Source organism: Pongo pygmaeus, chromosome 22, assembly GCF_028885625.2.
Source record: "Pongo pygmaeus isolate AG05252 chromosome 22, NHGRI_mPonPyg2-v2.0_pri, whole genome shotgun sequence".
Classification (NCBI taxonomy): Eukaryota; Metazoa; Chordata; class Mammalia; order Primates; family Hominidae; genus Pongo; species Pongo pygmaeus.
In genome coordinates, this window is record NC_072395.2 from 45,312,922 (window position 1) to 45,334,014 (window position 21,093).

General features: G+C 47.6%; 1 protein-coding gene and 1 pseudogene across 8 annotated transcripts in view; both read left to right on the forward strand.

Annotated features, from left to right (window-relative positions):
• EVA1C (eva-1 homolog C) overlaps nt 1–21,093 on the forward strand; it is a 103,558-nt gene that overhangs the window by 37,304 nt on the left and 45,161 nt on the right. For 6 of the 8 annotated variants that reach the window (XM_054468504.2, XM_054468500.2, XM_054468501.2 and 3 more), the window contains exons 2-4: nt 4,274–4,470; nt 8,565–8,688; nt 18,520–18,672. In XM_054468504.2, coding sequence (XP_054324479.2) covers nt 4,399–4,470; nt 8,565–8,688; nt 18,520–18,672 — 349 coding nt within the window. In that variant the 5' untranslated portion in view covers nt 4,274–4,398. The remainder of the gene's footprint in view (nt 1–4,273; nt 4,471–8,564; nt 8,689–18,519; nt 18,673–21,093) is intronic. The other 2 variants (XM_063659815.1, XM_054468506.2) reach the window with 2 other exon arrangements.
• On the forward strand, nt 6,085–8,545 carry LOC134738971 (protein GVQW1-like; annotated as a pseudogene).

A 21,093-nucleotide genomic window follows, 5' to 3' on the forward strand; every position in this document is an offset into this window, starting at 1 on the left:
AGGAAGGAAAGAAGGAAAAGGAAAGAAAGAGAAAAGAAAAGAAAGAAAGAAAAATGGAGCAAAAAGTGCAGAGTTTTCATCAACCTCTACTCCACCTGCCACACACACACACATGCGCAGCTTCCCCCACTGGCAATATCAAACCTGAGTGCGATATTTGTCATAATCAGTAAACCTACATTGACACATCACTACCACCCAGAGTCCATAGTTTACACGAGGGCTCACTCTTGGTGTTGTATGTTGCATGGGTTTGGACGTATGGACAATGACGTGGATCCACCATTGTAGTATCACACAGGGTAGTTTCACTGCCCAAAAAATCCTCTGTGTTCCACCAATTCATTCCTCCTTTCTCCTGACCTCTGGCAACCATGGAGATTTTCGCTGTCTCCATAGTTTTGCTTTATCCAGAACGTCATACAGTTGGAATCAGACAGTACCCAGCCTTTTCAGATTGGCTTCTTTCACTTAGGAATATGTATTTAAGGTTTCTCCATGTCTTTTTGTGGTTTGATAGCTCATTTCATTTTAGTACTAAATAACATTCCATTGTCTGGATGTGGGCCTAGGTTTCTTTTTTTTTTTTGAGATGGGGTTTCGCTCTGTTTCCCTAGCTGGAGTGCAGTGGCACAATCTCGGCTCACTGCAGCCTCCGCCTCCAGTGTTCAAGCAATTCCCCCACCTCAGCCTCCAGAGTAGCTGGGATTACGGGGGCGTGCCACCACACCCGGCTAATTTTTTGCATTTTTAGTAGAGATGGAATTTCACCATGTTGGCCAGGCTGGTCTCGAACTCCTGACCTCAGGTGATCTGCCCGCCTCAGCCTCCCACAGTGTTGGGATTACAGGTGTGAGCCACCACACCTGGCCGGGCCTAGGTTTTTGAAGAAGGAATTGAACAGTGTAGGGCAGGTTGTACTGCTGAAGTGTCTTTTTTGTACTTGGAATGTGCTAGGACGGCTAGACTTCAAAGTGCAAAGCGCCTGAAGGATCTGGCATTAGTCAATTCTAAGCACTGAGCTTCTGCCCCCAGAACACCACTCTCAGAATAAGAATATGATAAGGCCAGTTGTATGGATTGGAGGCTCGGGCCACTGCACTGCACGTACAGGTCTTGATGTAAATGGGCTGGCGGAGGTCAAGTTCTGTTTAGCGGGGATAGACCATGTGACAGAGTGAAGAAAGGTAATGGTCTAAACGCAGCAGAAGTTTCATTCCCACTCATGTGACAGTCTGGGGCACAGGCAGCTCCTCTCCTCATGAACCTGGGGCACAGGCAGCTCCTCTCCTCATGAACCTGGGACCCAGGTATCTTCCATCTTGTGGCTCTGCTTCTCCGGAGCCTTGTCATTTTTTTCATCTAGCTATAGTGACAAGGTCTTTTGGATAAGCCGTGAATATTAAACCGAAGGCAAACTCTGAAAATTGATTTGACGTGTGGTCAGCTGCTCATTTAGCACAGTCTGGGGAATGCTGGGGTGATGGACAAGAAGGTTTTCATGAGGAGGCTGAAGAGATCTAAGTATAGGGGTGCCAGCCTGGGGCACTTCAGAAGGGGCACTGGCCTAGGGGTAGCATCAGGGTGACCCTGAGTTCCCTGGGGCAGGGTGTGGCTCATGACAGGGTGCTGAGAACCCACCAAGAAGGCTGGAATTTTCAGTCCTCATTGTTTTATGAGGGCCTGCCTGTGTGCCAGGCAGGAAGACACTGACCAGAGGCCCAGGGCCACTGAGGGGTCTCGGGCTGGTCTCTTGGTGCCTGGGTGGTGCCTACACTCTGCAAGCGATGATGTAGTTCCAAGGGGCAGGACTCTGACCCACACTCCTGGTGCCAGTGTCCGTTTTGTCACTCATGTTAGATTTTGCTTCTCTAAGTGAACTTACTCAAGATAGCTGGGTTCTTGGCCATTCTTCCAGTGGTTTTCAAGGGTGAAAAAAGGAGTTTCAGCAAGACAGCTAACGTCTGGATGAGTATGCCAGGAAGTGTCTGTAGCCTTCCTCTAGAGACCACTCTGGACTGGTGGGCGTGAGGACCCCAGGGCAGGCTGGCTCAGCCCCTTTGGCTTCAGATTTCAGGGAAGGCCAGGGAGCTGGATTGGGCGCCTGGATTTTCTGATAATTATGTTTCTGAGAGGATTTTGAAACCTAAACAGGAATACTTTACACACAGGTCATTGAGCAGGAATTGGGAAGTTCCAAAGCTGCCCTCCTTCACGCCACCTCCTCCCTTCAGAGGCCAAGGGCTGCCAAGCTGTCTCCCACACACCTCAGTGAAAAGTCCCTGGCTCTTCTCCCAGCCGCCTCGCTGTGACCTCGTGAGGTGTGAGAAGGAGGAAGGGGATCTACATTCTGGTTGAACCTTCCTTCCTCCTTGCCGAGAAATAGTTTAGGCCCCTGTGCCTGCTGGGCCTCAGAGCTTCTCAGAGCCCAGGGCCCAGTGTGGCTCCTGCAAGCTGCCTGGGAATTCCACAGAGGCTGACTGGCTGCCTGTCTTATTCCCAGTCTGCTGCAACCCATTTCCTAAGCTTGGGTGGCTGAAAACAACAGAAATTCATCCTCTCACAGTTCTGGAGACCAGAGTCTGAATCCAGGTGTTGGCAGGGCTGTGCTGCCTTTGAAGTTTCTAGGGAAGAATCCTTCCTGGCCTTTTCCAGCTTTGGGTGGTGGCTGGCAACACTTGGTATTCCTTGGCTTCAGATGCATCATTCCAGCTGCACATGGCTGTCTTCCCTCTGTGTCTCTTCTTTTCTTCTTATAAGGACACCAGTCATATGGTGTTAAGGGCCCACCTTACTCCAGTATGTCACCAACTTAATTCATTACATCTGCAACCATCCTATTTCCAAATGTCACATTCTGGGGTTCCTGATGAACGTGAATTTGAGGGGACACCATTCAACCCACAGCAGAGCCCCACCATCGCCTCCCTGCACCACGCCCTCGGAGCAGGCCCCTTCTCTGCCCAGGGCACCCTGCCTGTCTTTCCTCTCCAGCAGCAAGACAGAGCCAAGAGTGATTTCTTGAAATGAAATTGCATCCTCTCATCCCAATAAGGCATGGCCTCACTAGTGGGAGATGAGCAAATGAAAGCCTCCCTCAGGATGGGCATCCACACATCCAGGGGACACTCACCCCGATTTTTGTCCTGGTTTATAAAGGTGCTTCAGGACTCCTTGGCTCCTGGCCAATACCTTAGTGCTTCCTGAAGGGGAAAGTGCCCTCCAAACCATTCAGTGGGCCATCCCAGACCAAGGTTTCTGACCCAGACATTGAAACAGGAGGAGTTCCCTTATCCCCCTTGCAGGGCATGTGACAGGGGCATGGTTCGCTTCTCAGTACCCTGCTGCTCAAACCCCTAGAGGGGGCATGCAGATGGGCAGGTCATGGGGAGCGTTTTTGGGCTCTGACCCCGCAGCAGCATGTAGAATTGGGTGTTTACAGCTCCCGAAGCCCCAGTGGGCATGTGTTACAGTGGTCTCCTTCAGTTTTGCCGTCTGCAGGCGGCTTGTGTTAATCAGCTCAATTAGACCCTCTGCCTTATCACAAAGACAGATGGCTTTCTGTATCCCAGGTTCTTGCCCTAGTGTACTGGAAAAATCAGATCGCTCATGGACTTGGAGAAGGAGTGCAAGGTTTTATTGAGTGGAGGAGGTGGCTCTCAGATGGATGGGGAGCCAGAAGGGGGATGGAGTGGGAAGGTGGTCTTCCCCTAGAGTCGGGCTGCCCAGCAGCCAGACTCTCCTCTGACCGCCCCCGACTGAATTCTACATCGTCCTGCTGTCGAAAGCCTGCCAGCATCTGCTGGTGTCTGTCAGTGTGCTCTTCTGCTTCTCTGCTCCTCTCGACGTCCAGCCACTTGTGTCTGTGCCCACTAGGGTCTTGGGTTTTTTATGGGCACAGGATGGGGGGTCATGGCAGGCCAGAGTAGTCTTGGAAAATGCAACATTTGGACATGAAAACAGGAGTGCCTGTTCTCACTAAGGTCTATGGGCACAAGCCCGAGGGTGGAGCCCTCGCCAGGGACCCCACCCTTCTCTACCCAGCACTCCCCTGCCTCCCTTCCATATCAACATGAAAGCTGACATGGGCTCCTGTGCCCCACCTCTGGGCCTGGTTTGGTGACCTCTGCACCAGAGCTGCTAGGGAGGCCCCATCCCACATGTTGTTGACTGAACAGCCCTTCCCCAAGGGAACCAACGTCCTCCTGTCCCCAAACCCATGGAGAAGTGGTGGGTTCCTGGGCCTCTTGTAACTCGACTAAATATTTTCCAGGTTACCTAACCAAACTCCTGCAAAACCACACCACCTATGCCTGTGATGGGGACTATTTGAATCTACAGTGCCCTCGGCATTCTACGATAAGTGTCCAATCGGCATTTTATGGGCAAGATTACCAAATGTGTAGTTCCCAGAAGCCTGCCTCCCAGAGGGAAGACAGCTTAACCTGTGTGGCAGCCACCACCTTCCAGGTATTGCCTTTTGTAGACATGTTAAGATGATACAGTTTCACACACACTCTTTCTCTCTCTCTGGGTATAAATATATTTGTGATTATATAGTTCAGTCCAAGCAAAACTGATCCATGAAAAATCCCAATTTATACAGATCACCAGTTTTGTAGGTGAGCTATTATTTGCTTCTCAAAGGATTTGTTACCCAACAAAACTAAATAGAATTCCTACCTATTGTAGAGCCCCCTTTGTACACTTCAATATGAATTTATTTGTAGGTTTACTCCTTACTTCAGTATAGCAAAGTACAACCAGAATGGATTCCAACCTCCAGGCCCACATCTTCCATAAATACTCCTGTAGAAAGGGAAGGTAGGTTCTTTAATGGAAACCACAAGTATCTCTTTGAGGCAGACATCTGAAGTCATAACCAACTTTTTAGAAAATGTACTCAAAGGGCTGGGCATGGTGGCTCATGCCTGTAATCCCAGCACTTTGGGAGGCCAAGGTGGGTGGATTATGAGGTCAGGAGTTCAAGACCAGCCTGGCCAATATGGTGAAACCCCATCTCTACTAATAATACAAAAATTAGCCGGGCATGGTGGCATGCACCTGTAGTCCCAGCTACTTGGGAGGCCGAGGCAGAAGAAAGAATCACTTGAACCCAGGAGGCGGAGGTTGCAGTAAGCTGAGATCGTGCCACTGCACTCTAGCCTGAGCAACAGAGCAAGAATCCATCTCAAAAAAAAAGAAAATGTATTCAAGGAACGAAATATCTTTAATATCAGTAACTGCCTTGTGCTTTTTAATGGTTTGCTTCTTCAGTTGTAGATAATCATGTCATTCTTGCTTGGAGCTATTTTAGGCAGCCTTTACTGACTCTTTCCTTCTACTAGAGAGTACCAGGAATTGGGAGAGGTGTGGTTTAAGTCATTCTTTTTGTGGTTGGCATATTTAGGGAAAGATTTGGTATAGGAGAAGGTCAAACTAATATTTCAATGATGGTTTTAGACTGTGCATGGCTTTCAATCATCTGAGCAACTTCTACTTCACCATGCCTGGCCCCTAACATATATAACTAGTTGACCAGGATTACTGAGTCACTTGGCCTTGGATTTTTTTTTTATGCCTCCCAAGTTCCATATGAATACATTTAAAGCAGGGAGTTTGGAGCAGGTGGAAAGTTGGAAGTCTGTTTGATTTTGTCGACCATAGGAAATACGGATGAAGATAAATTTGCTAGAACTAAGGAGATATAAGAGTAGCTTTAATGCTGCATAGCTCTCCCTAAGGCCCAAACAGGAGACGCAAAACTAATGTGATGATGTAAGAATTTTTCTATTTCTCACACCATCCCTTGCTTCCACTCCAAGCATGGTAGTATCTGGGTATTTAGGTGATTGGTGAAACACACCAACTGAGTAGCCAAAACGAATGTGTTTGAATGACTCCCCGTGACATGGTTTCTATACCTTGAGGAGAGACAAAATGTTTCTTCAGGAGACAAGAAGTTGCTTTCCCTGTGTGCTCCACTGTCTTAGTTCTTTTTGTGCTGCTATAACAGCGTACCTGAGCCTGGGTAATTCATAAGGAACTGACATTGATTTCTCACTGTTCTGAAGGTCAGGAAGTCCAAGAGCAAGGCGCCACAGGTTTGGTGTCTCTACTTCCAGGATGGCTCCTTGAACACTACATCCTCTAGAGGGTTGGAGAACGCTGGTACTCATGTGGCAGAAGAATGGAAGGGGCAAGAGAAGGAGAGAGGGCCAACTTGCCTTTTATAACAAGCCTAGTGCCACTCTAACAACCTACTCCTGAAAAAAACAAAACAAAACAAAACAAAAAAAACAGTATTAATCCATTCATGAGGGTGGAGGCCTGATGGTCTAATCACCTCTTAAAGACTCCACCTGTTAATACTGTTACTGTTACAGCAGCAATTACATTTCAGTATGAGTTTTGGAGGGGATAAACATTCCAGCCATAGCACCCACCCTACCCCTAATTCTCTCCATTGGGCGCCACCCCAGGAGCTACATCCCTCTTGACCTACCCCCATTTCTCAGCCACCTGCCCTGGCCATCCATCCTTGGATCCCAGGCTACCTGCTGCCCTCCTGGGTGCATAAAAGGAATGTTGGCCAGTACCAACATCTTTTCAAAGTGGCTACTTTGTAAAAGTAGGAACTCTTGGCATACACTAGAGCATGGGCACCACCTGCACCATTCCACGGGTACCTGCCTCTGCCAGATACCCCTGAGGGAAGAGGATGTTCTATAACCAGGCCGACAGGTTAGCATTTGTGAACACAGTTCTGACGTTGTTGGGAGGGTTTGTTTGCCAGAAACATCCCCATGTGCTACTCTTTCAACCAGAGGTCAAGAAGTCCTTTACTTTTGTGTCTTTTTTGTTTGTTTGTTTGAGATGGAGTTTCACTCTTGTTGCCCAGGCTGGAGTGCAATGGCGCAATCTTGACTTACCGCAACCTCTGCCTCCCAGGTTCAAGCAATTCTCCTGCCTCAGCCTCCCGAGTAGCTGGGATCATAGGCGCCCACCACCACGCCTGGCTAATTTTTGTACTTTTAGTAGAGACAGGGTTTCACTATGTTAGTCAGGCTGGTCTTGAACTCCTGACCTCAGGTGATCTGCCCGCTTCGGCCCCCCAAAATGCTGGGATTACAGGTGTGAGCCACTGCACCCAGCCTTCTTTTGTGTCTTTTAAGCTGCACTCGGAGCCCAGGCAAGGTGCTGCCTCAGATGGAGGTTGCTTAACATGGGGAGACGTCCACACAGGAGACCACAGCTGATCCATCCCTTGACTGTCAACAGGAAGTCCCCCTCTCTGTATTTTCCAGCTCATGACATAGTTTGGAAATAGCCCTGCCCTGGGGTCTGCTCTGTGGTTGTAACAGCGGAGCCCTCCGGTGACATCTGTGGGCCGAGTCATTTCACCATGACCTTTGGCCATGCCACATGCAGTCATCTGAAAGATGCACCTTCTGGGATCTGAGGGGTTTCTCGGGTATTTTTTCCTGATTGAGACACATCTGCTGGGCCCCTGAGAGAATGGGGGATACCTGGCAGGGCCAGCATTCTTCACAGAGATATTCCATGAGCTACTATGAGAACATGGTGACTCAGAGAGGCTCATGTGTCTGCACTAAATTCAAACCTAAAGTAATAAGCAGATTCTTGGGAACTTTTTTTTTTTTAACTGTACTTGATGTCCTTTTTGTTTTTGTTTTAACCAGACCCAAGTTCAGGACCTCTGTGTTTATCACAGGCAGGACTTGTTCCATTTGGGAACGAGGACCTAGAGAACAGCAGCAAAAAGCTGAGCCTTAACAGGACCTGGAGGAGGGTGTTCTGTGAGCTTCCACAGAGCAGATGCCTTAAAAACGAAGGAGCTGCCTGGAAGAAATCAGGAGAGAGAGCGAGATTGAGATTTGAAGGAAAGCCTTTACTCCCAATGCGCAACAGAAAGTCTGAGTATTCCACTAAGAAAACTGCTCCCCAAGGGAGAAGTGGGTCCCATCCTCTTGAGTTTGATGAGGGTGGGAATCAGCTTTGTAATTTTTATTTTTTGGCCTGTGGACGGTTCGTAAGCTGGAAAGGGTTTGGGTCCCCAAGGGCTCCCCGATGCACAGCTCTCCTGTGTCCTGTGTGGGGCTGTTTAAGGATGAAAGGCCAGGACTGTGAATCCTGATGGTCACAGCTCTCTAAGCTTAAAGCTAGGGGACCCCTCTCAAAGGGGACCTTGAAGTCCCCTGCACCCCAATATCTGAAAGTACTCTGACCTCTTTTGGGCCCCCTGGAGCCTCGGCAGTCAGTGCCTTTGCTGAAAGTATCAGCAGCCGCACCAGTAGTGGTGGATCAGAGGTTAGTTTTCCCAGGAGCCTGGTACTATTGGATCAGGTTTCTTTTCAGGAGAAAGAGCAGGGAGACAGGGAGCTAACCCAATCACCCACGTGTATGCTCTTCGGCCTTAGACACAGCTTGGCCAGGTGGGGAGGCGTCCTTCCCTTTGCAGAGCTCATAGCAGCCCAGGTTCGGGTCTGGCAGTCACTGTGAGCAGTTTTCAAGCCTCTCCCTTTTCTACCCTCTCCTTCTAGAAGGTGCTGGACGAATGCCAGAACCAGCGGGCCTGCCACCTCCTGGTCAATAGCCGTGTTTTTGGACCTGACCTTTGTCCAGGAAGCAGTAAATACCTCCTGGTCTCCTTTAAATGCCAACCTAGTAAGTAACTTCGGAGGGGGACAGTGTGTTTGGGGTGTGGTTCTTGTTTCCTTCATACTCCTGGTCAAAATTCTCTGCCCGTTGGCATTTGTCCAACTTTGAAACTCATTAATAGAAACATTGGGCTCCATCCTACCCAGTTTTTTAGAGACAGAGAAAGAAAGAGAGAGAGAGAGATTTTGTGTGTGTGAGTCTGCACGTGCCTTCATTTTCTTACAAATGCCTGAATTTTAAAAATCCTTTCCAATATGTAATACTCAGTTGTACTGATGCTACAACTCTCGGGTGGTGAGAGACTGCAATTGCTGTTCCTCAAAGTGAGGAGCTGGTTTTGATTTTCATAGGTGTCTTGTGCTGAGATTGAGGGCTGCCTGTTTTTCCTTGAGGCCCAGTGGCCCACTTGCCACCTGCACCCACTGCTTCAGATCTTTAAGAACCGGCTCCTCCCACCCTCACCCACAGCAGGGGCTCCTTGTTCCCCAGGAGAATGAGAGGGGATATGGCTGGAGCAATCTCTTTTATTCTGGTTCTTGTTCTTTTCTCCATTGACTTTTGCCATTTCTAACATGCATCAGCTTTGTGATGGCCAAAAATAATCCATCTTCCGTGGGTGGGTCACACTTCCAGGCGCCAAGAGCCTGCCTGAGATAAATCATAGGTCACTGTGGCATTAGAGGTTCTTGCACACCTTGTTGCAAAGAAACGATAGCAGTGTGTTTAACCCAAAAATGAGAAGTTAAGCGTTTTTTTTTTTTTTTTGAGACAGAGTTTCGCTCTTATTGCCCAGGCTGGAGTGCAATGGGCAATCTCGGCTCACCACAACCTTCGCCTCCCGGGTTCAAGCAATTATCTTGCCTCAGCTTCCCGAGTAACTGGGATTACAGGCATGCACCACCACGCCTGGCTAATTTTGTATTTTTAATAGAGAGAGGGTTTTGCCACGTTGGTCAGGCTGGTCTTGAACTCCTGACCTCAGGTGATCCACCCGTCTTGACCTCTCAAAGTGCTGGGATTACAGGCATGAGCCATCACACCTGGTCGAGTTAAGCATTTTTAAACCTCCTCCCTGCCACCCAACACAACTGTTTTCACTTTTTGCATTTTGTTGTCTGTTAGCTCCCGCCCTAGAGCCCAGTGTTCCCCGAGACCCTGGTGGCCTAGGTGCCAGACTTATGTGGAGAGAGGTCAGGCCACACTCATACTATGGTTTCAGGTACACATCTGGGGAGAAACCCCCCGATCTCTTCAGCAGATATGCAGGCTTCTGTCAAACCCCTTCCCTGCCAGGGCCCAGATACGTCAAAACTGCCCTGTGCTCTTCTAACACAGCACATGCAAAGGCACTCACACTTTCACAGCACATAACAGACGCTCCTCACACACACCTCTCATAATAGACATCATCACACACAGGCACACACTAACACAACCTTATACCCCATTATACACACTCAAACACATACAAGCTGTCACACTCACTCACACTATCATACATGCTCACACACACGTACAGACAATTGCAAATACCTACAAGCAGGCCCAGCCATTCAGAACCGCCTGAACTCCCTCCGTGACCCCTGTCCACCCTCCCTCCGCCCCCAGGCATTGGGATCACCGCCTGCCTCAGTCAACAGACTCAGGAAATCACATCAAGATCTCAGTGTTCTTCCTCACTTCCCTCCAACCGCTGCATCTCACAGATGACTGTGTCATGCATGGCCTTGAAGATACGCTTGACTGCCATTAGCTTCGCCTTCTTTTTTTTTCTGTTCTCCACTTCCCACCTTCCATGGTATAAAATATTGCCCTTTAAAAAGTGGCCCTTGGCTGGGCGCGGTGGCTCATGCCTGTAATCCCAGTACTTTGGGAGGCTGAGGCGGGTAGATCACCTCAGGTCAGGTGTTTGAGACCAGCCTAACTAACATGGAGAAACGCCGTCTCTACTAAAAATATGAAATTAGCTGGGCATAGTGGCGCATGCCTGTAATCCCAGCTAGTAGGGAGGCTGAGGCAGGAGAATCGCTTGAACCCGGGAGGCAGAGGTTGCTGTGAGCCGAGATCACGTCATTGCACTCCCGCCTGGGTGACAGAGCGAGACTCCGTCTCAAAAAAAAAAAAAAAAAAAAAAGCCCTTGTTCAAGATGTTAACAATTGGAGACCTGAGGTGGTGGGAATATGACTGCTGGTTGTGATATTCTTTCACATTTTCTATATGTTTGAAATGTTTCATAATAAATTGAGAAAAACCAGCCTCTAAGAGAAGTCAAATGGCCTTTGTAAAATTGACCGAACCTCGGATAAGTCAGTGCAGAGCCACAGCCCCATGACTATCGTGTGAGGTTTCGTCTGGTTTATTCATATCATTTCAGCAAAGCCCCTACTTTGCACAGGAGTGGAATATGAAGAGAACTCGCATCCCACAGAGATTCCCTGAATGGCGGTTCTATCGTGGGTGGTGTCCACACCACCTCCAGGGTATTTCTCAACCTTCCTTCACCCAGCAAGCATTCCTGAGATCTTCACACAGCTGGTTCCTTCTCCTTGTGTAATTTCCACCCCAAACAGCACCTTTCAAGAGAGACTTTCTCTGTCCAAAAAACAACAATAAAAAACCTCTTCCTTTCATCCTGCCATCCCTCTCTATCACAGCATCCTATTTTATTTTCTTCACAGCAGCATCATCATTTGGATTTACCTTGTTTGTGGCTTGTGTATGATTTGCACACACACTGCATCAGATTGTGAGCATGATGAGACCAGGAACTCTGTGTGGTTCAGCATTGTCACCCCAGAGCAGCAGGTGCTTAATATGTATTCACCGAGCAAATGTTCACCCAGCAGGGGCCAGGTCCTGTGCTCAGCACTGGGGAGACACAGGTGAGCACGTCCTTGGTAACCAGATTATCCAGTCCTGTGGGGCCTGATATTCACTGTGAGTTTCACACAAATATGTGCAAGATTCCAGGTAGGGTCAGGGCTTCATGGAGAGGCACTTGGTACTATGGAAGCAGCTCATAGAAGAATTTTTTTTTTTTTTTTTTTTGAGATAGGGTCTCACTCCATTGCCCAGGCTGGAGTATAGTGGCTCGATCTTGGCTCACTGCAACCTCTGCCTCCTGGGTTCAAGCGATTCTCCTGCCTCAGCCTCCTGAGTAACTGGGATTATAGGCAGGCACCACCACACCTGGCTAATTTTTGTATTTTTAGTAGAGACAGGGTTTCACCATGTTGGCCAGGCTGGTCTTGAACTCCTGACCTCAAGTGATCTGCCCGCCTTGGCCTCCCAAAGTGCTAGGATCACAGGCGTGAACCACCGTGCCCAGCCTCATAGGAGGAATTTACCTCGACTAGAGGTTCAGTGGAGTCTTTTTGGAGCAAGTGATGATGGAGCTGAGAAGTGCAGGGATGGAGGGCACAGAAAGAGTGCTCCATACAGAAGCCTGTGGCTGGGGGTTGCAGGTGCATTGGCGCAGCCAGTCACAGGGTAGGAGCACAGCACCAAGACAGCAGGAGAGAGCACCAGCTGGGGAGCCGGAGTAGGGATCCTGAGCCCTCAGAGCCAAGGAAGGAGTTGGGGCTCTATCTATAGGGCAGCATTTAAGCAGGGAGGGTGCTGTGATGAAGTCATAAGGCCCCTCTGGCTGCCCCATAGACAGCAGATGAGAGGCAGAGCCCCTATGTAACCTGAACACCAGAAGCCTGAGCACTGCCGTTTAGGAGGTGGAAATGAGATTGTCTCCACACCTTCCTGCCTCTTTTTCTGCATCTCTCACACCTCCTGAGGCTCTTCTCCTCACTTCCCAGTTCCAGTCTGGGCAGCACACTGTGATTATCCAAAGGCTGCACTGCTGCACCCTGTGGTGTGCAGAGCCAGTTCTTATGATGAGAGCCAGTTACGCACATGTCTTACCAGCTCTGCCTGTGTTCTGTGGAATCTGCCATGGTGGGAATATTTACACCAGGGAAATTGGCAAATGCCGCTGATCGGGTTAATTTGTTTGTCTTTACGGAAAGCTCTTTTACCAGCAAGGCTCACTGGAACCTTCTTTTCCCTAATGTGCACTATGTTTCCTTCCTCAAAATCTCACCTCCCAAATTGCATCCCTTCAGGAAACGCAGGTTTCAGCAAGGCTTGGATTTAGGCAGTTCTGCGTTCATATTCCTTTCTGCTGTGTATCTGCTGTGTGTTGGGCAGTGTAGGGACACTTTCTAGGACTCAGTTGTAACATGGGATTATGTCTCTTCTGCACAGGGCTGTTATAAGACTGTGAAAACACAGTGTTGTATGTAACACACTAGCACAGGACCATGGAGTTGAGCTCAGCATTTGGTAGCTATTATTTCAGTAAGCTGATTCAAGTCACTCTGCTAAAGATATGAATGACTAAAGGATATGGTCATGCCTGTCATTTCAGCATTTTGGGAGGCCAAGGTAGGAGAATCATTTGAAGCCAGTAATTAGAGACTAGCCTGGGTAACATAGGGAGACCCCTATCTCTCTAAAAAAAAAAAAAAAAAATTAGCACGGCATCATGGCAGGCACCGGCAGTCCTAGCCACTTGGGAGGCTGAAGCGGGAGGATTGCTTGAGCCCAGGAGTTTGAGGTTACAGTGAGCTATGAGCTCACCACTGCACTCCAACCTAGATGACAGGGTGAGATCTATTTACTAAAGAAAGAAATAATAAAAATAAATAAAAGTGACTGTCTACGATTCAACATCACTATGCACTGGCAATTGTATGCAATGTCAGTAATAAAATACTCCCATTGCGGCAGATCCTTCCTCTGCCCACCTTTGAAAGGTGGCTGGTGATGTGTTGGGAACAGGCCCCCCAAAATCTGGCCATAAACTGGCCCCAAAACTGGCCATAAAGAAAATCTCTGCAACACTGTGACATGTTTGTGATGGCCGTGACGCCCACGCTGGAAGGTTGTGGGTTTACCGGAATAAGGGCAAGGAACACCTGGCCCACCCAGGGTGGAAAACCACTTAAAGGAGTTCTTAAACCACAAACAGTAGCATGAGTGATCTGTGCCTTAAGGACGTGCTCCTCCTGCAGGTTAACTAGCCAGAGCCCATCCCTCTATTTCGGCCCATCCCTTTATTTCCCATAAGGAATAGTTTTAGTTAATCTATAATCTATGGAAACAGTGCTTCTCACTGGCTTGCTGTGATGATTTATGTGGGTAAATCTCTGTTCGGGGCTCTCAGCTCTGGAGGCTGTGAGACCCCTGATTTCCCACTCCACACCTCTGTACTTCTGCGTGTGTGTCTTTAATTCCTCTAGCGCCGCTGGGTTAGGGTCTCCCCGACCGAGCTGGTCTCGGCAGTGATGTGCTTTTGTGACTGTTGTATCGAAGAGAAGCAGAATGACCCACATAACCCTCTCATTTGTAGGTTGGTGCAAAAATAATCGCGGTTTTTGCCCATTGCTTTTAATGGCAAAAATCACAATTACTTTTGCACCAACCTAATAAAATGAGGAGGCGGGGATTTCATTGCTCTTGTCATTTAAGCAGAGTCGTGGTTCTACCTTCCCAGGCCCCTGCCGTCCTCCCCATCTAAACTCCCAGGAGAGTTGGCAACCCACTTCTGGAAGGCTGCCCACACCTTCTCTAATCTGAGACCAATTGAGAACTCTCACCCAGCTCTAAAACAAATTCTAGTCTTCTAAGAAAAGTAGCAATGATGTTAGTAGTTTCCTAAGTTTTTATAATCCAGAAATTCACTCTTATGTGGCAGTGAATTCACACATTCCCAAGGAACCAAGTGACTCAACATAACACAACAGTCACCCTCAGGATGTAATGTGACACGCACAGGCCCCTCCGTTCCAGGAGATGATTTGCCCATAATCTGGGGAGGAAATCGCCGGAGACCTTGCATGTGGGTGTTGCGTTACTCTGGGAGGGTTTTGTTGGCATCAAGGCTACCTTTAATGAATGGGCTTTAATAAATCAAAGAGATGTGGCTAATAAATGCGTTTCATGACATGCCTTAAACAAAACAAAACAAAAAAACCTCTCGTAACTTTTAAAAATTTTGATTTATAAAAAAAGAAAAAAAAAAGACTTCCATTTAAAAAGTTTCCAATTTGTGGAGATAAAGCTTGTTTTTTTCCTGCCTTCTCCCATCCTCTTCTTTCTGTGCCAGCTCTGCGGAAGGCATTCTTAACATTTTTCTGAGTTCTTATGGTTGGAAGGGGACTTTGGCTCTTTTGGTGTTTCTATCCAAGCCCTCTTTTCTGCATCAAAGGCCATCGTTCACTCTGGGCCTTTGAAGTCAGGCAAAATTTTGTTGTTGGTGAGATTTAGCATCTACTCATAAACTGCATATAAATGCCGGTGCGGATATGACTCACCAAAAAGAATCGAACCTTCCGACATTGGGGTCAGACTTAGCAGTCTTTTATCTAGAGAAAGAAAACAAAACTTGCCTTGGCTCTAAGTTTATACTGTTGAATTAAGATTCCAGTGAGTGGGTAAAGGGCCTTCGAGACATTTGCTTAGTCACCATTTTCATTTTTCTTCCTCATGGAGGTTCTTCCTGCGTGTTAAACTACCAGGGCAGGATGGGGATTTTGTGAGCATCTGTAGGCTGGCTTCTGCTCCCAGCCTTTCATTCATCTTGAATGTTCCCATCCTCATGGATGAAAGGATAGCAACAAAGTGTGCCAGCAGCAGAGCTGGTGGTCCTCTTGAGATTCTGTAGTTTTCCTTCCTGTGGTCCAAAATTTTGTCTCACTGTTGCTTCTCTGCTTTTGGTACAAAGTCATGGAAATTTACAAGATACAGAAAGATGGCGTTTAGGCCAGGCATGGTGACTCACGCCTGTAATCCCAGCACTTTGGGAGGTCTAGGTGGGTGGATCATTTGAGGTCAGGAGTTCAAGACCAGCCTAGTCAACAAGGTGAAACCCTGTCTCTACTAAAAATACAAAAATTAGCCAGGCATGGTGGCGCATGCCTGTAATCCCAGCTCCTCGGGAGGCTGAGGCAGGAGAATCGCTTGAGCCTGGGAGGTGGAGGTTGCAGTGAGCCAAGATTGCACCCCCTGCACTCCAGTCTGGGTGACAGAGTGAGACCCCGTCTCGAAAAAAAAAAGGTGGCATTTATATTTGGAAATTATTGTCTTTCATTTTTTAAGTTTAGAACTTAGCATCACTGACACCAGGATAAGAAGATCCAGCCAGCTGCCATGGCCCTAATGTGTACAGCTCATGCCTTTCTGTAGGGATTAAGGTGGGCGTTTTCAAATTGTGATTGCAGCCCATGGTAGGAAAAGATTTTCACATTTTGGCCCAGTGGAACACATACTCATATACACGCAACTGAAAAAGAAATGTTTAAATTACAAAACAGTGTTTATACTTTCTTCATGTGATGCCCTTTGTTGTTTTCTCCTTTTCACAGAAAAGTGGAAGGAGAACATGAGCACGTGAGAGGAGTGAGAGGCTAGGGTGGAAGAGGTTCCCTCTGGACAGTCTTCCCACCCACTCCGTGCCAGCCCATGACGGCCCGAAGTTCCTGCCGTTTAACTCTTGCTTGCAGTTAACGCCAACGCTTGTTTAGCTGAAAAATGCACCTGTCCGCTCTGTGGTTGCCATTTCAAAGTAGAAAACTGTGGAACGGTGGTGATAGGGTAGAGCTAGCATTTTAAAAAGAATTTTCTTTACAAAATGTTGGCAAGGATAACAACCACATATGCAAATAAATGACCGTGGTCCCCTTTATATTTTGCTGGGCAAAATATAGTAGCTGGGATTACAGGCACCCAACACCATGCCTGGCTAATTTTTGTAGTTTTAGTAGAGATGAGGTTTCACCATGTTGGCCAGCCTGGTCTCAAACTCCTGACCTCAGGTGATCCGCCCGCCTCGGCCTCTCAAAGTGCTGGGATTACAGGTGTGAGCCACCGCGCCCAGCCGTGTTAGCTACCATTATTTAAAGATATCTTTATTGAGATATCATTTACATAGCATAAAATTCACATTTTTCAAGTGTACAATCCAGTGATTTTCAGTGAATTTACTGAGTTGTGCAACCGTGACCACAGTCCAGCATGGGACATTCCCACCATCTCAGAAGGCTTCCTTGTGTCCATTTTCTGTCACTCTGTGACCTCACCTTCAGCCTCAGGCACCCACTCATCTACATTCTGCCCCTAAAGGTTTGCCTCTTCTGAATCCTTCATATAAGTGGAATCATACCATATGCGGTCTTTTGTGTCTGCAGTGTTAGCTCTTACTGCTTTAAAAAATCAAAGCATTGGCCGGGCGCTATGGCTAACGCCTGTAATCCCAGCACTTTGGGAGGCCGAGGCAGGCGGATCATGAGGTCAGGAGATCGAGACCATCCTGGCTAACACGATGAAACCCTGTCTCTACTAAAAATACAAAAAATTAGCCGGGCGTGGTGGCGGGCACCTGTAGTCCCAGCTACTCGGGAGGCTGAGGCAGGAGAATGGCGTGAACCCGGGAGGCGGAGCTTGCAGTGAGCAGAGATCACGCCACTGCACTCCAGCCTGGGCGACAGAGCGAGACTCCATCTCAAAAAAAAAAAAAAAAAAAAAAAAAAAATTCAAATCATTATTAAACATTTTTACTAATTAAATGGTTTTGGAGTACATTCTTTAAAAAAAAAAAGAATAAACTGTGTTTTCTTCAACAGTGCACGCATAATGCCAACTTTGTATGACAGTGCAAAGAAAGATTTTACTATGATAAGCAGATCAAACAAACTTTTCCCTGAATTCTTTGGGAACAAAGTACTACCTGGTCCAAATCATCCTAACCTAGAATGCACCATCAGCTTGACAGTCAGTTGTTCCTGGATTTACCAGATTTGGGGCAGACTTTTCATGCTTCTCTAAAGAGGGATTCTTAACTGACACTGTGCCTTGTTTTTGCCCCTTTCCTAGGAAAGGAAATGATTTGATTTGGTATCATATCATCTTTCTTGCTTTTTTTTTTTTTTAATTAGAGACGAGGCCTTGTTATGTTTCCCAGGCTGGTCTCCAACTTCTGGGCTCAACCAATCCTCCTGCCTCAGCCTCCCTCCCAAAATGCTGGGATTACGGGTGTGAGCCACTGTGCCCGGCCTCTTTCTTGTCTTTTAAACAAATAAATGTAAGCCGGGCATGGTGTGCATTCATATATTCCCAGGTACTTGAGAATCTGAGGCAAGAGGATTGCTTGAGCCTAGGTTTGAGCCCAAGAGTTCGAGGCTGCAGTGAGCTATGATTGCACCACTGCACTCTAGCCTGGGTAACAGAGTGAAACCTTGTCTCTAAAAAACTAAACTAAACTAAAATAGCAAATAATACCTACATGCATGGGGATGCCAGTTGAGGGGCTGCAGGTAAGGTTTAACTGGGCTCTCTCCAGAGAGAGAAAGAAGCTTAATGCTTCTTTCAAGTAATTTCTGGTCTGTCTTTACCTATGTGGATCCCGAGCCAACATTTGAGAAAAGGCTCCCTTCAGTGAAGGAACGTGTGACCTTAAGTGGTGAGTGAGAGAAACTGCCTTTCTAGCCAGGCCCTTCTGGGATGTAACTCCATGCGTCTGCCTCCTTAACGCCAGCACCTCTCCTCCATTTGCCCCTTAGTATAATTCCCAGTGTCTTTGCGCTTGTCAACAGGTTACTTCCCACCTGCTTCCTGCAGAGGGCTTTGTTTTCTGGGGTCAGAGACAGCATGAGCCCACAAGGCCATCCCCACTGCCCCCTTCTCAGGGTGCAGCCCCTGGGAAATGAGCAGTGGGACTTGGACAGAGCTCACCAATTCCTTCTGGGGGAAGCTGATGGTGCCTTCAATTTTTGTTTTTGCTTCAGATGAATTAAAAAACAAAACCGTGTGTGAAGACCAGGAGCTGAAACTGCACTGCCATGAATCCAAGTTCCTCAACATCTACTCTGCGACCTACGGCAGGAGGACCCAGGAAAGGGACATCTGCTCCTCCGAGGCAGAGCGGCTCCCCCCTTTTGGTATGTGCTTTTGTATGTGTATTAGCCAGGGTTCTCTAGAGGGACAGAATTAATAGGAGAGATATATATATGATATATATATATATATCATATATATATATATCCTATATGATTGTGGAAGTCAATACTTAACACAATCACGATCTTGTGATCATGTAAGTTAATACTTAATAAACTCCCATATGTGTGTGCGTGTATGTATATATATACATATATATATATATAAATGCTTGTAAACAGTAATCTGCCAAAAATAAATAAGTAAAAGAATAAGAACTGGCCAGGCGCAGTGGCTCACGCCTATAATCCTAGCACTTTGGGAGGCCGAGGTGGGTGGATCACGAGGTCAGAAGTTCAAGACCAGCCTGGCCAACATGTGAAACCCCATCTCTACTAAAGCTACAAAAATTAGCCAGGCATGGTGGTGGGCACCTGTAATCCTAGCTACTCGGGAGGCTGAGGCAGGAGAATTGCTTGAACCTGGGAGGTGAAGGTTGCAGTGAGCCAAGATCGTGCCATTATTGCACTCCAGCCTGGGCGACAGAGCAAGACTCTGTCTCAAAAAAAAAACAAGATCTTAAGACATAAACACTAAGAATAGTACCCAACTCCCCTTTATATATATATAAAGAATAGTACCCAATTCCCCTTTATATATATATACATAAAGGGGAGTTTATTAAGTATTAATTTACACGATCACAGGTCCCACTATAGACTGTCTGCAAGCTGAGGAGCAAGGAGAGCCAGTTCAAGTCTCAAAACTGAAGAACTTGGAGTCTGATGTTCAGGGGCAGGAAGCATCCAGCACAGGAGAAAGATGTAGACCTGGAGGCTAGGGCAGTCTCTCCTTTTCACATATTTCTACCTGCTTTATATTTGCTGGCAGCTGATTAGATTGTGCCCACCAGATTAAGGGTGGGTCTGCCTTTCCCAGCCCACTGACTCAAACATTAATCTCTTTTGGCAACACCCTCACAGGCACACCCAGGAAAAACTTTGTATCCTTCAATCCAATCAAGTTGACGCTCACTATTAACCATCACAGTAGGGTTATATTTAGGTCGCCGTCTGAGTGGATTAGGGCCCTGGCTCCCCAAGAAAGGAAGCCATGCCAGTGGGCAGTGCCTGGATTAAAGGGAAAGTCAAGGGCAGGGAGGAACTGCCACACCATGCACGGGCTCTTTCTCCTCCACATTCCTGAATCCCTCAGTTGTTCCGTCATTCCACACCGAGTAGTTATTGAGCACCTGCTGTATGCTGGGCCCTGTTCTAAGCATGGGGGAGTCATCAATGGCACAACACGGAGTCTACACCCTCACGGAGCTGACGTTCCAGCAGTGGATGGGGAGGTGGTAAGAAATCAGATAATGAATGGGTGCATATGTCATATGTCAGGTGCAGATGGGATAAGTGCTAAGGAGAAAAATCCATGGGGAAGGGCAGCTGGAGAAGGCCAGGGGTTGCTGCAAAGAGGTGCAATTTTAGGGAGTGATGGGCATGCTGGGCTTGGAGGAGGTGAGAAAGTGAGCCTGCAGCCAGCTGGGGACAAGTGTCCAGGTAGAGAGAAGAGTGGATGCAATGCCCTGAGGCTAGACTGTAGCTGGGTATTCAGTGCCAAGAAGGTCTCTGCAAGTCATTCTTCTTAGAGGTGATGGCCATCGTAGGACTAAGAGCTTCACTCATCAAGCCCTCCTATATGATTCAGAGAAACAAAACCGATAGGATATGCAGGTGCTTGTATCTATGGAGAGAGAGATTTTAAAGAATTAGTTCACAGGATGGTAGGGGCTGGCAGGTCTGAAACCTGTAAGGCAGGCTGGCAGGCTGGAGACCCAGGGAAGAGTTGAGGCTGCAGTTTTACATCTGAATTCTGCAGGACAGCAGGCTGGAAACTCAGGCAAAACTTCTGTGTTGCAGCCTTGAGGAGGATTCCTTTTTAGGGAAACCTCGGTCTTTGCTTCTAAGACCTTCATCTGATGAGATGAGGCCCACCCACGGGATGGAGTTCATCTGCTTGACTCAAAGTCTACTGCTTTCAACGTCAGTCATATCTTAAAAACACTTTCACAGCAACATCTGGGCTGTTGTTTGGCCAGACAACTGGGAGCAATAGCCTAGTCAAATTGACATGTGAAATTAACCATCACACTCCAATCAGTGGTGGTGAAAAAGCTTGATCTCTCTCTGCTGTATTATCAGAGAGAACAGACCCAGCTGTGAAACAGCCCAAGGACCTGCGCTTATTGATCAAAATCTAAAGGGAGCTCCTTAATATGTTAAATTGCTACAATGTATGTGTGGATCGCATGTGAAATTCAACATTAATTTAAAAAAGAGAGGGCCGGGCGCGGTGGCTCAAGCCTGTAATCCCAGCACTTTGGGAGGCTGAGGCGGGCGGATCACGAGGTCAGGAGTTTG